Here is a 17,142-nt window from a genome sequence, read left to right as displayed (position 1 = left end):
TATATGGGTAATGAAGAGGTCTGAGAATTAAAGGGGCCATGCACACTGAATCAATACAAATTACAATGAAGTGAAACAATGCAGTATTTTGAAAAAATATTTGTTAAAAAGTCCCAAATGTGAATATTCAGCTCTTAAAGGTGAATTACTTTCTTTACCTCACCAAATGGGAAAACGGCCTTAGGACTAACGCAAATGGCTCAGCAAGCCAGGGAAGGGAATCCAGGGTCTTGCACACACCACTCTAGCTTAGTGCAGGGGGTCAACACTGCAAGATAGGCCCTCTACCCACAAGGGCCAGGAGGCCCTCCAGAAATAAGGATAAGGGAGTACATCACTGAGGCCGTCACTGACAGCAGTTTCACCCCCACCACCTAGCTCCAGTGCCCAAAGAAGCTTCATGACTTCAGGCCACTGGTTAGGGTCGTTGAATGCATTTGCAAAAGCCGTCTCCTACCAACTGGCAGCACTGAGTTAAAAAAAAATATTTAACATTAAAAAGAAGTCTCAAATGTAAGTATTCAGCTCTTAAAGCTGTAAGTGTGGCACAGCTCAATGCACGACTCCCACCCCCAATCACTTATCTACCAACAATCTGTACCAACCTCAAGGCACACTTCCCATTTCTAGTCTCACCTCACCTCCTTGGAGCAGATGGTGCAGATCATTCTTGGGTGGGTGGCTGAGTCCTGGGCTGAAAGGATACAAGATGCTGGTATCCTCATTTGTTTTCCTCCTTCTGGCATGCTCCTCATGCTTTCCTGCCCTTCCATCGCCACAACTCCACACTTGTATCTTCCTCATTTCACATACCCAAGAAATGCAGCCTGCCCAGCCAGTGGGTGACCAAGAAGAGGGAGAGGAGAGTGAAGAATAACAAGAAGAAGAAGATTGATTTGACACCAGCTCCTCCAGCAAGGACATTTGCAGTGTCCCCCACTGAAAGTCAGCAGCCTTCCATCAGCCATGCTGTAGCCACTGGGGTAGCACTGCGTGACACACAAAGGCACACACAAGACAGTCTCTAAAAGAATGCATGCAGGTGATAAGTTGATTTCTTGACGTCACATTGGATGGATAGATGTATATAGGTGAATTGGAAAGTTTGCTTTGCGGTGGCTTTTATTTCAACATCGCAGCCAAGAGGACATTGTGATGGTCAGTAACAGATGCAAAGTACGGTGGAGAACAAATGTTGAAAGGGGAATTGGGGTAGTGGTCACTGGGACCACAGCCGGATGATTCTATCCCGGATATCCCAGCCATCATCATCATCATAGGCAGTCCTTTGGAATCGAGGAAGACTTGCTTCCACTCTATAAATGAGTCCTTAGGTGACTAAACAATCCAATATGAGAAACACAGTCCCTGTCACAGGTGGGACAGATAGTCTTTGAGGGAAAGGGTGGGTGGGATTGGTTTGCCACATGCTCTTTCCGCTGCCTGCGCTTGATTTCTGCATGCTCTCGGCGATGAGACTCAAGGTGCTCAGCGCCCTTCCAGATCCATTTAGGGCGGTCTTTGGCCAGAGACTCCCAGGTATTGGTGGGGATGTTGCACTTTATCAGGGAGGCTTTGAGGGTGTCCTTATAACGTTTCCTCTGCCCATCTTTGGCTTGTTTGCCGTGAGGGAGTTCCGAGTAGAGCGCTTGCTTTGGGAGTTTCGTGTCTGGCATGCGAACAATGTGGCCTGCCCAGCGGAGCTGATTGAGTGTGGTCAGTGCTTCAATGCTGGGGATGTTGGCCTGATTGAGGATGCTAATGTTGGTGTGTATTTGCAGGATCTTGCGGAGACATCGATGGTGGTATTTCTCCAGCGACTTGAGGTGTCTACTGTACATGGTCCATGTCTCTGAGCTATACAGGAGGGCAGGTATTACTACAGCCCTGTAGACCATGAGCTTAGTGGCAGATTTGAGAGCCTGGTCTTCGAACACTCTTTTCCTCAGGCGGCTGAAGGCTGCACTGGCGCACTGGAGGCGGTGTTGAATCTCGTCGTCAATGTCTGCTTTTGTTGATAAGAGGCTCCCGAGGTATGGGAAATGGTCCACATTGTCCAGGGCCGCGCCGTGGATCTTGATGACTGGGGGAGCAGTGCTGTGCAGCGGGAACAGATTAGTGGAGGACCGTTGTCTTACGGATGTTTAGTGTAACGCCCATGCTTTCGTACGCCTCAGTGAATACGTTGACTCTGACTTGGAGCTGTCTGGGATGCATCCTTCCATCTGATTTCTATTGTTCTGCTTCCTCCAATTCAGCTTCCTCCTCTTCGGCTTCCTCATCTTCGGCTTCCTCATCTTCTGCTTTCTCATCTTCTGCGTCTTCCTCTTCCCTCTGCAAGCGGATGCTGTAAATATGAAATGACAGAATAAAATGCTGGAAATACTCAGCTGGTCCAGCAGCATCTTGACCTGAGACGTGAACTGTGTTTGTCCCGCCACAGATGTTGCGTGATCTGCTGAGTATTCGCAGCATGTTCTGTCTTCTCAAAGGCCTTCATTTACCATCCAAGCCCTTGCAAGCATTCGACAGCACTCCCAACACACTTAAAAAACTTTTCACATCTATTGCAGCAAGCCACAATTTCAATAAAATCAAAAAAAACCAGCCCAAAACATTAAATCCAAACTTACCTGGCGATGTGTGTGTCTCTTTAAAAGGGGCAGACTTCGCCACCGTCAGCCAAGTTAACCTGGCATGCTTAGGATCCAGTGTGTAATTCACCACTAGGGTTGAAGTTCACGCTTGTGACATTAATTCGGCATTGCACGTCAATTTATGTCACAGCGCCGCCATTTTGTTCATGATGACGCTGCAGTTACCAGCAGCGCAAAGGTAAGGATGAAAATGGCGACCACCATAGGGCCCACATTTAATGAAGCTAAAGTGTGGGGCTAAGGCCACGAATTTCTAGCCGTCCTAACATTAAATTTTTTACGTTTTCACATTCAGTCATCATAACCAAGCTGGCTATAGATGTCACAAGAGATGCTCATCATTCATTCCTCTTTGCCCTTGCTCACAGCTGACTTCCAATTGTCAATATTTGATTCAACCATTGTAATACACATTCCAACATCTCGGCTTTTGTCCTCTCAAAGGTCTTTTGTCCTCTCCAACTAGGTCCATTAAAAATTTAGGTGCCAATTTTCAGGTAGGCAGTGTTCTCACTGCCCAGCTTCAGAACCCAGCCTCTGCTGGATATGCCACTTTCTGCTGGGAGCCTACAGGACTTTAATGGGAATGAAAATCAGGAGAGAAATATAATGGGCGGCTGAATCGATATTGTCCATTTTACACTATGACCCAAAGTCAAAAATTATTCCCAGTGTCCCTTGGGCATTCTGCGTTAATAAACATAGCTAGCCAACAGCAATTGACACTCAATCATCAGGTTTTCATTTTTCAATGAACATACCTGTCCCTTACATGTGTATGGGATTTCAGATGCCCCATCACCCCAGCTAACAGTCGTCACAGATCATTTATCTTTTTATGATCACCCCAGTTTAGTAACGCTTCAGTTATAGCCATTCAACCCTTGTGCAACCAGCTATGTGTAGCTCAGCTGCATGCATCCTTTATAATACAAGCTATTGGATGACATTTTACATAATATGTCTACCCTGGGCTCCCTATAACTAGCAGCATTATAGCTTAAAATGCACAGAGGAATGTAAATGAGAGAACGAGAAATACTTATGAGAATACAGATATGGTTCCATACAATTTTGGATTAAGGGGCAGTTCAAGAAAGTAATCACCTATGAGATAAGCCAAAGAGTAGATGTACATGAGTGCCTATCATGGCCCACTCGCCTTGCCACACCTGCCTCTCCTAAACAGTGATTCACTAGTCTCTGCTTTGCAGCAGTGCCTCCATATGGGGCTACTGAGTGATAGAATAAATCGGGAGGGAGATTTATCCTTGGCCTCCCTCAGGCACCTCATAATTTCAGGTACTTTAGGCAGAGCCTTAGAAGTAGGCTATCTCCCCTTTAAGCATAGACATTGAATTACAGAGGAAGAAATTTGAGGGTGAGGAAATTAATTTTTTTATTTAAAGAAAGGATAGAATCTCATGCTGACTACAAAAACAAAATAGGTTACCCATGTCATATAGCCTCGTAGATAAAGGCTCTGTCATCATAGAGACAAGAAGCTGTTGTCTCTTGTGGAATCACATTCCATAGAACTGTACCCTGGTACCTTGCCTGTGGTCGTTCTTCATAATTAAGCCAAGACAGTGAGTGTCATCAGACTATTCAACCATCACCTTGGAGTCCAATCTTCCATCCTCCATAAAATTAAGCTTATCCAAAACTCTGCTGCTCCTATCCTAACCCACACCAAGTCCTATTCAACCATCACCCCTGTGCTCGCTACCCACATTGTCACCCAGTCCACCAACGCCTTGATTTAAAAATTCTCATCCTGATGTTCAAATCGCTCCACAGCCTCATCTCTTCCTTACCTCCTCAAGCCCTATAACCCTCCAAGAATTCTGCGATCCTCCAACTCTGTGCATGCCATTCTTCTTTCACTCCATCATTGGCGACTATGCCTTCAGCTGTCTAGACCCGAAGCTCTAGAATTCCCTACCTAAACTTCATCGTCTTTCCACCTCCCTCTCTTCCCTTAAGACATAAGAACATAAGAAATAGGAGCAAGAGTAAGTCATATGACACCTCGAGCCTGCTCTGCCATTCAATAAGAACATGGCTGATCTGGTACTGTGCAATGAGACAGGATTAATAAATGATCTCATAGTAAAGGATCCTCTAAGAAAGAGTGATCATAGCATGGTTGAATTTCAAATTCAGATGGAAGGTGACAAAGTTGGATCTTAAATAAAGGCAATTACAAAGATATAAAGGCAGAGTTGGTTAAAGTGGACTGGGAAAACAGATTAAAGTGTAAAACGGTTGATACGCAGTGGCAGATATTTAAGTAGCTATTTCATAACTTTCAACAAAAATATATTCCAGTGAGAAGGAAAGACTTTAAGAGAAGTGAATACCATCTGTGGCTAACTAAGGAAGTAAAGGATGGTATCAAACTGAAAACAATGGCATTCAAAGTGGCCAAGATTAGTGGGAGGACAGAGGATTGGGACATTTTTTTAAACCAGCAAAGGGTGACTAAAAAAATAATAAAGAGAGGGGAGATAGATTATGAAAGCAAACTAGCACAAAATATAAAAACAGATAGCAAGGGCTTCTACAGGTATATAAAAAGGAAGAGAGCAGTTAAAGTAAATGCTGGTACCTTAGAGGATGAGACTGGGGAGTTAATAATGGGTAACAGGAAAATGGCAGACTTTGAAAAAATATTTTGTATTGGTCTTCATGGTAGAAGACACTAAAACATCCCAATAATGGGTAATCAAGGAGCTAGAGGGAGGGAGGAACATAAAACAATCATTATCACTAAAGAAAAAGTACACATTAAAAGAATGGGACCAAAGAGGACAAGTCCCCTGGACATGATGGCTTGCATCCCAGGGTCTTAAAAGAAGTGGCTGCAGAGATAGTGGATGCATTGGTGGTAATCTACCAAAGTTCCCTGGATTCTGGAGAGGTCCCAGCAGATTGGAAACAGCAAATGTAACGCTCCTATTTAAAAAAGAAGGCAGACAGAAAGCAGGAAACTATAGACCAGTTAGCCGAACATCTGTTGTTGGGAAAATGCTTGAGTCCATTATTAAGGAAGTAGTAGCAGGACATTTGGAAAAGCATAATATAGTCAAGCAGAGTCAGCATGGTTTTATGAAAGGGAAATCATGTTTGACAAATTTGCTGGAATTCTTTGAGGATGTAACGAGCAGGATGGATAAAGGGAAACCAGTGGAGCTGGTGTATTTGGATTTCCAGAAGACATTAGATAAGATACAGCATAAAAGGTTACTGCACAGGATAAAAGCTCACGGGGTTGGGGGTAATATATTAGCATGGATAGCGGACTGGCTAACTAACAGAAAGCAGAGTCGGGATAAATGGGTCATTTTCTGGTTGGCCAATGGTAACTAGTGGGATGCCACAGAGATTAGTGCTGGGGCCTCAACTATTTACAATCTATATTAATGACTTGGATGAAGGGACCAAGTGTAACGTAACCAAGTTTGCTGATGATACAAAGATGGGTGGGAAAGCAAATTGTGAGGAGGACACAAAGAATCTGCAAAGGGATATAGACAGGCTAAGTGAGTGGGCAAAAATTTGGCTGATAGGATATAATGTGGGAAAGTGTGAGGTTATCCACTTTGGCAGGAAAAATAAAAAAGCAAATTATTATTTAAATGGAGAGAAATTACAAAATGCTGCAGTACAAAGGGACCTGGGGGTCCTTGTGCATGAAACACAAAAAGTTAGTATGCAGGTACAGCAAGTAATTCGGAAGGCAAATGGAATGTTGGCCTTTATTGCAAGGGGGATGGAGTATAAAAGCAGGAAAGTCCTGCTACAACTGTACAGGGTATTGGTGAGACTACACCTAGACTACTGCATACAGATTTGATCTCCGTATTTAAGGAGGGATATATTTACATTGCAGGCAGTTCAGAGATGGTTCACTAGATTCACTCTTGAGATGAGGGGGTTGACTTATGAAGAAAGGTTGAGTAGGTTTGTCCTGTACTCATTGGAGTTTAGAAGACTGAGAGGGGATCTTATTGAAACATATAAGATTCTGAGGGGCTCAACAAGGTAGATGCAGAGAAGATGTTTCCACTCGTGGGGAATCTAGAATTAGGGGACATAGTTTAAGAATGAGGGGTCACCCACTTAGAACTGAGATGAGGAAGAATTTCTTCTCTTAGAGGATTGTAAATCTGCCCCAGAGAGCTGTGGGGGCTGGGTCATTGAATATATTTAAGGTGGAGATAGACAGATTTTTGAAAGTTACGGGAGTGAAGGGTTATGAGGAGTGGACAGGAAAGTGGAGTTGAGCCCAAGATCAGATCAGCCATGATGTTATAGAATGGCAGATCAGTCTCAAGGGGGTGAATGGTCTATTTCTGCTCCTATTTCCTATGTCCCTAAGACATTTCTTAAAACCTATCCCTTTGTTCCAGCTTTTGGTCACCTGTCCTGATGTCTCCTTGTTTGGCTCAGTGTCAATTTTGACTGATTGTGCTCCTGTGAAGCACCTTGAGATGTTTTACTATGTTAAAGGCGCTATATAAATGCAAATTGTTGTTGTTTGGTTATCACAGCTGAGTCAATCCTGTCCTCATTCAACATCTGCACAAACACTTTCTAAAAGAAGGCATTAAGAACCTTGGCTGAATTTTGGTTTTTGCTTCCTTATAGCCCTTGGTAATTGTAGCATCCCGACTACAATCCTGGCGGAGAGCAGCTAACTCAGTACTGCCCGGGAATGCAATCTGGTGACCTCATAAATAATGTTTATATTTGTTCCCTTCTTTTTTCAGACTATGGAACAGAATGGCGGCAGTTAAGATGCTTCCTACATATTATCGACTGAGTGATATCTCAGAACTATTCGCCTGCTGTGTTTTAACCCAAACCTGTCAATAAAAATAGGATGAGCTGGTTTAACTTGCATTCATTTTATTTTTCCTTTCCCATGATGTTATATTCTTTTGTGATAATAAACAGAATTTTTTAAATTCCAGCATTTGGGATTCTACTCCAACTTTCCAGCCATGCTGCACAGAGAAACCAGTTTCTCACAAGTGCTTTGGCATCTGTGTCCCAGTCTCAGGCTACATTTCAGACAAGGGTCACTATGGTCAATTATAGTATAGAAACATAGAAACATAGAAAATAGGTGCAGGAGTAGGCAATTCATTACTTACTGATACCAGCTGCAAAAAGCTAATGCAGTACAGAGTGCAGACCATACATTTGTGTGACTCATTATCACACTGTGCAGTAATTGACCCATTAAACAGGGGGAATCGCACTACTGGCTGCCAGCAAGGACATCCAGCTCTGCAATGGTCAGCATAGCTTTCCACTGTCCTGTTTTAATCAGGACATCGCAACAGTAAAAATGATTTTGAGAAAAGTAGCAGCAATGTGAAAAATTCCAAGCCAGTATTAAACAACTGGGGGGATTCTTTCAAATGGAGAAACAACCATCATCACATCCTGAAAATCCTCTGTTTTGATTATTTTATTTTTCTTCATTCTTGGGTTGTGGGCATCGGTGGAAAAGTTGATATTTATTACCCAACCCTAATTGCCCTGGGCCCTCTTCTTGAACTGTTGCATTGTAGCAGTTAAAGGTCAACCACATTGGTAAGGATGTCAGGTTTCTTTCTTTAAAGGACATTAGTGAAGCAGTTTGGTTTTTCGACCAAAAAAATCAACTTTTCCTGTCATGTTTGCCTCTCATCCTATTGCTTCTATGCCAATTCAACTTGATAGCATTTGTTGATAATACCAGCAAAAGCAGTCTCCAGGGATTTTGTTGGCCGCTGTTTGTCATTTTATCAGGGCTAAGTTTGGGAACGCAATGGGTGGTGGGATGCTGTTATTCACCAATGCATTGTTTCACCAGGCCAATGTGCAGTTTCAGAAAGTGTTTGTGAACATATAGGCAAAGCCTCCGAATATAAATATTTTCAGAAACACAAAAAGGCTTATTTGGCTTAATAAATCCCATGGTCCAATTTAAAATTTATACTGATCCTAGAATTGCCAACTCTGATTGGATGTACTCCTGGAGGGTTACTCACGTAACCTCTAACCACCCAGTCCAGCCAAATCGGCTTTTTCCCCATCTCCAATATTTTTAAAATTAACAAAGAAAAGTGTTCAAAGAAAATGAAAAAAGCATATTTCCAATGCCCCATGATTTCTTTTCCAGAGTTGCTCACAGCAATGTCGATTAATCTTTAATTCCTGGAGACTCCAGGAAAATCGTGGAGGCTGGCAGTCCTAACTGACCCCATTTGGTTGAAAAATGTCCTGCTTTAGATAGAATTCACTTATGAGTCACCACAGTAGGCACCGATCATAATCCAATTGGCAGTAACAATGGTGCCACGTGTGACAGAATGCACGAGGCTTTGATTGGAATCTGTATTGCAGAGATACCTGAGAAAGAACGTGGGCAGCATCAGATTGGGCTAAACACCATGGTATGGAGTCAGTGCCGAATCTTCAATAAGAGTAGAAGAATCTTTAGGGATAGTTGTTTTTATTATTTTTCTCCTCTTCCCTCTTCCAAGATAGGACTGGAAAAAGCAGAGGGTGAGAAAAGATTCTGCTGGCCATCTTGGTGGTCCCAAAACCTAATCCCCCTCATTTATTCACTCCCTTAAATTACTATCCAATTCTCGATTAGATTTTTGTCCACACTATTTTCCCCTGAATTCTTGGGCATTTCACACATTTATCATGTCTTACATAGCATAATTCATTTAAAAGTTTCCATGTGCCTTCTTTCTTCTACGCTTCAGCCATGTCACTTGTTCTGGAGTTTATGGCAATCTCTAACAAATATTGGGAATTAATAGGGTCGATATTAATCCCCCTCCCCCCCACACGATGGGTGGGAGAGGGTCGGGGTCTAAAAATGAAAAATCATGATCTATGACCCCAATGTGCTGTGCACACTCCTACCACCATTTTTATGACAGTGGTTTACATGACGTGCCTGTGTCCCATCTTGTAGCAATGGAATACTTCATTATGATATTTAAATCAGGCTCCCACAGTGCACTTGGGAGCCTGATTTAAATGTAACGATTGCCAGCGTGTTTCCCAGGGCTCGGGAAACCCGGCAGCTAAAGGGAGAAGGGAGCAGCCAGCTTTTTACACTCTCCTTGTGTGCCAGGAGGAGCAGGAATGATCCCCTGGGCCCCCAAGCAAACTTTCTGCTTCCCCTTGCTGCCGCAATTGGTTGCCCACTTACCCACATTCGCGAGCCTTCTGCCCCATGATCTCCCAACCCCTCCCACCAACCTGTGATCTTTCCCTCCCAATTGCTGGCCTCCGACCCCCTCCCACACCAAGCCCCAATTTTTCCCAATTGCCGGAGACTGCTGGCTTTCCTACCCGGCAACCAGTAAAGCCTGTCAATCTGGCCAGCTGCAGGACCTCCATGTAGAAACATAGAAACATGTCCCTGGGATTTTCAGGTTCCGCCCCACAACCACAATCCACCGCGCTCTCCCTGTCACCCCATAAATATCGGGGCCAATGTATCTATTCCCTTACAAATGTTAAATACATGTATAATATCTTCGCTGAACCATTTCTTCACCAGAGTAAACATTCCCAGGCTCTTTGAATCTTTTTTCATACCTTAAGTTAGGTATCTGTCTGTCTGGCCTTTCCTGCACTGTTTCCAATGCCTGCATATGCTTGTTGTAGCCCAGTAACAAGAATTGTACACAGTACTCCAGTTGTGGTCATACCAGTGCCTTGCACAAGCTTATTATCAAGTCCTGGGATTTGTGTTCTATACAACCCAAGATCCAGCTAACTTTTGTTAAAGTTGCTGCACACTGCGCTGTTGGTTTCAAATAGCTACCTACCAATATCTTCGTATCCCTCTTCTGCATTGTGTCCTGTAATCTAAAGCCAATTAGTTTATATTTCCACAGTTTATTTCCTTTCCCTAGTCTCATAACCTTGCATTTATCCAAATTAATATGAGATAGCATTCATTAGCTCACCTTCCTACACTTGTCAGATTTTCTTTTATTTAATTTTCCTCTTCCCTCTTATTTGAGCTCCTGGAAATTGACATCATCATTAAATTTACACAGCTTTATTTCTGTTTCTACTTTCAAATACACTGTAAACAGCAATGGCTCCAGCACTCGTGATGCCCTTACTGTTGTGTATGGAGAAAGAGTCAGACTGAACACTGTGAGCTCAAAGTAAAGTGTGACCTTAGTCTTTTATTGCAGGTCTCCAGAGTGCCTCTCCAACCTGTGAAGCCTCCTTAAATACCTGCGCTCCCAAGGATTATGGGATCCCTTGGGACTCCAGGACTTGAGCCCTCTGGTGGCTGTACAGAGTAAATACAAGTCCACATATATAACAACACTCCCCCCCCCTAAAGTCAATAGTGTAACTATTTACTATGTGAGTCGATCTGGGGCCCTTCTTGCCCTGGTTGATCGTCTCGGTGTGAAAACTGGTGTTGTTGAATCATTTGTTGGGCCCTCGCTGGGATGCTGTGCAGCTGGCCTTGCTGGGCTGCCTGCTGCGTTGAGCCCTCCAGGGCTGCTCTGGATGATGGGTTCTACTTCGTGGTCAACTGTGGTGCCGGTTGCCATTGGTGTGTATGTTGGGGGATCAAAAAAGTTAGGGTCCAAGGTGGGTTGCTCAGGATAGTCCGTGAATCTGAGTTTGATTTGGTCCAAGTGTTTCTGGTGAATGAGTCCATTTGAAAGTTTGACCCGAACACCCTGCTCCCCTCTTTGACCATGACAGTGCCGGGAAGCCACTTGGGACCTTGTCCATAATTTAATACAAATACAGGATCATTGATTTCAATCTCAAGTGACACATTTTCACTATCATGGTATGCACTTTGTTGAAGCCGCCTGCTCTCTACCTGTTCAGGTAGTTCAGGGTAAACTAACGAGAGCCTTGTCTTAAGTGCTCTTTTCATGAGCAGTTCAGCAGGTGGGATCTCAGCGAGTGAGTGGGGTCTCGTGTGGTAGCTAAGCAGGACTCGGGATAAGCGAGTCTGAAGTGAGCCTTCAGTTGCCCTCTTCAAGCCTTGCTTGATGGTTTGCACTGCTCTCTCTGCCTGACCATTGGACGCTGGTTTAAATGGGGCAGATGTGACATGTTTGATCCCGTTATGGGTCATAAATTCTTTGAAGTCAGCACTGGTAAAACATGGCCCATTGTTGCTCACCAGGACATCAGGTAGGTCGTGTGTAGCAAACATGGCCCGCAGGCTTTCAGTAGTGGCAGCGGAGGTGCTAGCCGACATTATCTCACATTCAATCTACTTGGAGTACGCGTCTACAACCACAAGGAACATTTTACCCAAGAACGGGCCTGCATAGTCGACGTGTACCCTAGACCACGGCCAAGACCATAAGTTTAGCGGCACCTCCCTGGGTACATTGCTTAACTGCGAGCATATATTACATCTGTGAACGCAGGACTCTAAGTCCGCGTCGATACCGGCATTTCATCTTTGCGCCGCTGGAAGGGCTTTATCTCTTCCTGTATTTCCACTGGGACACTGGACCAGCTCCCGTGAAGCACATATCTTTTGACTAGAGATAATAAGGGGTCCTGACTTGTCCAGGTTTTGATCTGCCGGGCAGTGACGGGTGATTGCTCACTCTCAAATGCTTCCATAATCATGGCTAGATCTGAGGACTGCGTCATTTTCACCCCCGTGGTGGGCAATGGCAGCCTATTGAGAGCATCGGCGCAGTTTTCAGTAAGCTTTCCTGGAATGTGGCGGATGGCGTAGGTTTATGCGGACAACATGAGTGCCCATCTCTGGATGCAGGCCGATGCATTGGTATTTATCCCTTTACTCTCGGAGAACAGCGATATAAGTGGCTTATGGTCAGTTTCCAATTCGAATTTTAGCCCAAACAAGTATTGATGCATTTTCTTTACCCCATAGACACACACTAACGCTTCTTTCTCAATCATGCTGTAGGGTCTCTCAGCCTTAGACAGACTCCTGGATGCATAACCAACCAGTTGCAGTTTCCCAAAATCAATAGCTGGTTGCAATACACACCCGACGCCGTATGACGACGCATCACATGCTAGTACCAAACGCTTACATGGATCATACAACACAAGCAATTTGTTTGAGCATAACAATTTTCTCGCTTTTACAAAAGCATTTTCTTGCCTTTTGCCCCAAACCCATTCGTACCCTTTTTGTAGTAAGACATGCAGTGGTTCTAACAGTGCGCTGAGACCTGGTAAGAAGTTACCAAAGTAGTTCAGGAATCCCAGAGATGACCGTAGCTCCGTCACATTCTGTGGCCTCGGTGTGTTCTCGATTGGTGGGCCTGATGCCATCCGCCGCAATCCTCCTTCCCAAGAACTCCACTTCAGGCGCCAGGAAAACGCACTTCGAGCATTTTAACCTGAGCCCCATGCGGTTGAGTCGACTAAGAACCTCCTCCAGGTTCTGCAGAGGCTCGACTGTGTTCCAACCAGTGACCGAGATGTCGTCCTGGAAGACCACGGTGTGTGGGACTGACTTCAGTAAGCTTTCTATGTTTCTCTAGAATATCGCCGCTGCCGATCGGATTCCAAACGGGCATCTGTTATAAACAAAATGACCTTTGTGCGTGTTGATGCAGGTGAGGGCCTTCGATGATTCCTCCAGTTCCTGCATCATGTCGGCTGAAGTCAGATCCAGCTTCGTTAAGGTCTTTCCTCCCGCCAGCGTTGCAAAGGGGTCGTCGATCTTTGGTAGTGGGTATTGGTCCTGCAGGGAGAAACAATGACAGTTACTTTGTAATCGCCACAGATTCTGACGGTGCCGTCTCCCTTGAGGACAGGGACAATAGGATTGACCCACTTGTTGAACTTAATCGGGGAAATGATGCCCTCTCTTTGCAGCCGGTCTAGCTCGATCTCTACCCTTTCTCTCATCATGTACGGTACTGCTCCCGCCTTGTGATGGACGGGTCGCACCCACAGAATTAGGTGGATCTGCACTTTTGCTCCTTGGAATTTCCCGACACCTGGTTTGAACAGCGAAGGAAATTTGTTTAAGACCTGGGCACACGAAGTGTCGTCAGCGGGTGATAGTGCTCGGACGTCGTCCCAATTCCAGCGTATCTTTCCCAGCCAGCTCCTGCCGAGCAGAGTGGGACCATCACCCAGTACCACCCAGAGTGGTAGCATCTGCGCCGCTCCATCGTAGGAGACCTTTAAAGTAGCACTGCTGATTACAGGAATCAGTTCTTTCGTGTAAGTTCTTAATTTCGTGCGAACTGGAGTTAAGATTGGCCTTGAGGCCTTGTTGCATCATAACCTATCGAAAGTCTTTTTGCCCATGATGGACTGGCTCGCGCCCGTGTCCAGCTCCATTGACACCGGGAGTCCATTTAGTTCAACATTTAGCATTATCGGGGGACAATTCGTGGTGAATGTGTGTACCCCATGTACCTCTGCCTCCTCGATCTGAGGCTCTGGTTCATCGTGATCCTCCGTGGATCGGTCCTCCTCTGCAACATGGTATTTTGCAGGATTAACAGGCTTAGCAGCTCACCTGCACACTCGTTGGAGGTGTTCCATTGTTCCACAGCCCTTGCAAACATATTCTTTGAATCGGCCTCAATGGAAACGATGATCAACCCCGCAGCACCAACAAGGTGTTAATGGCTTTGCATTCATCACCCTTGATGGTGGACTCTGAGACTTCTGCGGATGTGTAGCTGCAGATATGTGTGACCTGCCCTGTATGTTATGATTCAAAAACAACATCACTTTGTTCATAGTACTTGTAGCAGCACTTGTGTGCTGAGAGATTTGCATCGTATTGTCACTGGTGGCTATGAATGCCTGGGCTATCGCTATGGTCTTACTCAAGGTTGGGGTCTCAACAGTCAAAAGTTTGCGAAGTATGGTTTCGTGGCCAATGCCAAGTACGAAAAAGTCTCTGAGCATGTGCTCCAAAGGTCCTTCAAATTCGCAATGTCCTGCAAGGTGTCTTAGCTCGGCGACATAACTCGCCACTTCCTGGCCTTCAGACCTTTTGTAGGTGTTGAACTGGTACCTCGCCATCAGAACGCTTTCCTTCAGGTTCAAATGTTCTCGGACCTGTGTGCACAAATCGTCGTACAATTTTTCCGTGGGTTTCGCTGGAGTGAGCAGATTCTTCATGAGGCCATACGTTGGTGCCCCACAGATGGTGAGGAGGATCGCCCTTACCCATCTAGCTCGTTGGCCACAAAGTATTGGTCCAGTCGCTCCACAAAATTTTCCCAATCATCTCCCTCCGAGAATGTCTCCAGGATGCCCACTGTTCTCTGCATCATTGGGTTCGCTATCTGTATCTTGTCGCCAGTTATTGTGTATGGAGAAAGAGTCAGACTGAACACTGTGAGCTCAAAGTAAAGTGTGACCGTAGTCTTTCATTGCAGGTCTCGAGCGTGCATCTCCAACCTGTGAAGCCTCCTTAAATACCTGTGCTCCCAAAGGATTATGGGATCCCTTGGGACTCCAGGAGATGAGCCCTCTAGTAGCTGTACAGAGTAAATACAAGTATACATATATAACACTTACCATGTCCACACAGTTCCATTCACTACCAGCCTTTGGTTGGTTTAGCAAATGTTCACTTCACTTCAGAACCCTTGTGGTCTAATTGCCTGTGTGACACAATTAAAAATAAAATATTTCACATCCATGGAATTTTTTTCAAGTAACTCTGGTGATTGTGTCAGGCAAAATGCCAGCATTAACCAATGCTGACTCTCTCTTATCATACCAGATCTATCTAGTTGTTTCATTATCCCTTCTTTCAGAATTCATTCTAATACTTTACTCAACAGATATTAGACTTATTGGCCTGTAGTTTGCTGGATCATCCCTATGGTTTGGATTGCGGGTATTTAAGGGTCAGGGTGCATGTACACATTAGGGTTAAAGTTAGGATTAGGATTAGCGTTAGTTCCATACTAACGTAACCTGATTTTCTATTTTTGCACTCTTGATTAGTTTTTCCTTTGCTGATTTTTATATTTGCTCCAGTTGAATGTGGTAGCAATAGTTTTATACTTAGGAAGAATGCTCAGGTAATGCTAAGATCACATTCACCTGTGTCCTCCAGTTCCCAATGGCTCCTCTGGAGTTTTCTGGACCATTGGGAAGTTACATCATTTGCATGGTGCTCACTGGTGCCTGTTCTACAATGGGAGCATCTTGCCTTCCTCATCACACTACAAACTCTGGCATAGGGAAAGTCATCGCAAGATTCCTCCTCAATCACCTTCTCCCTGTGGCTGAAGAACTCCTCCCAGAGTCGCAATGCAGATTCTGCCCACTAAGGGCAGTACGCAGATGATGCCTGCGTCAGCGCACACTCGGAGGCCGAACTCCAAGCCATCGTCAACACCATCACCGAAGCATATGAGAGCATGGGTCTTAAACTAAACATCCGTAAGACAAAGGTCCTCTATCAACCTGACCCCACCACGCAATATTGTTCCCCGATTATCAAAATCCATGACGAGGCCTTGAACAATGTGGACCATTTTTCATACCTTGGGAGCCTAATGGACATGATCTTCACCGCGCGGCAAATCCAAGAGAAATGCAGGGAACAGCACCAAGCCCTTTACATGGCTCTCTTTGACCTCACGAAGGCCTTCGGCACTGTCAACTGTGAGGGATTATGGAGCGTCCTCCTCAAATTCGGCTGCCAAAAGCTTGTCACCATCCTGCTTCACGACGACATGCAAGCCATAACCCTGACCAACAGATCCACCACAGTCGCAATTCACGTTCGGACCGGGGTCAAGCAAGGCTTTGTCATTGCACCAACGCTCTTCTTGATCTTCTTTACTGCAATGCTCCATCTTACCCTCAGTAAGCTCCCCACTGGACTGGAGCTAATCTACAGAACAAACGGGAAATTGTTCAACTTTCGCCGCCTCCAGGCCAGATCCAAGATCGTTCCATCCTCTGTCATTGAATTGCAGTACGCAGATGATGCCTGCATCTGCACACATTTGGAGGCCGAACTCCAAGCCATCGTCAACACCATCACCGAAACATACGAGAGCATGGGTCTTAAACTAAACATCCGTAAGACAAAGGTCCTCTATCAACCTGACCCCGTCACGCAACATTGCTCCCCGATTATCAAAATCCATGACGAGGCCTTGAACAATGTGGACCATTTTTCATACCTTCGGAGCCGACTGTCAACAAGGGTAGACGTTGATGACAAAGTCCAACACCGCCTTCAGTGTGCCAGTGCAGTCTTCAGTCGCCTGAGGAAGAGAGTGTTTGAAGACCAGGCACCAAGCTCATGGTCTACAGAGCAGTAGTGATACCCGCCCTCCTATATGTCTCAGAGACATGGACTATGTACAGCAGGCACCTCAAAGCACTGGAGATGTACCACCAATGCTGCCTCCACAAGATCCTGCAAATCCATTGGCAGGATAAGCGCATCAACATCAGCATTCTCGCTCAGGCCAGCATCCCC

General features: G+C 45.1%; 1 protein-coding gene across 1 annotated transcript in view; it reads left to right on the top strand.

Moving 5' to 3' along the window:
* Positions 1 to 7,511, top strand: part of LOC139269186 (chymotrypsin-like elastase family member 2A) — a 52,310-nt gene extending 44,799 nt beyond the window's left edge. The window contains exon 10 of the mRNA XM_070888313.1: positions 7,433 to 7,511. Coding sequence (XP_070744414.1) covers positions 7,433 to 7,459 — 27 coding nt within the window. The 3' untranslated portion in view covers positions 7,460 to 7,511. The remainder of the gene's footprint in view (positions 1 to 7,432) is intronic.
* Positions 7,512 to 17,142: the final 9,631 nt, after the last annotated feature.

The sequence above is a fragment of the Pristiophorus japonicus genome, chromosome 1 (assembly GCF_044704955.1).
Source record: "Pristiophorus japonicus isolate sPriJap1 chromosome 1, sPriJap1.hap1, whole genome shotgun sequence".
Taxonomy (NCBI): domain Eukaryota; kingdom Metazoa; phylum Chordata; class Chondrichthyes; family Pristiophoridae; genus Pristiophorus; species Pristiophorus japonicus.
This window is presented reverse-complemented; position numbering and strand designations above follow the sequence as displayed.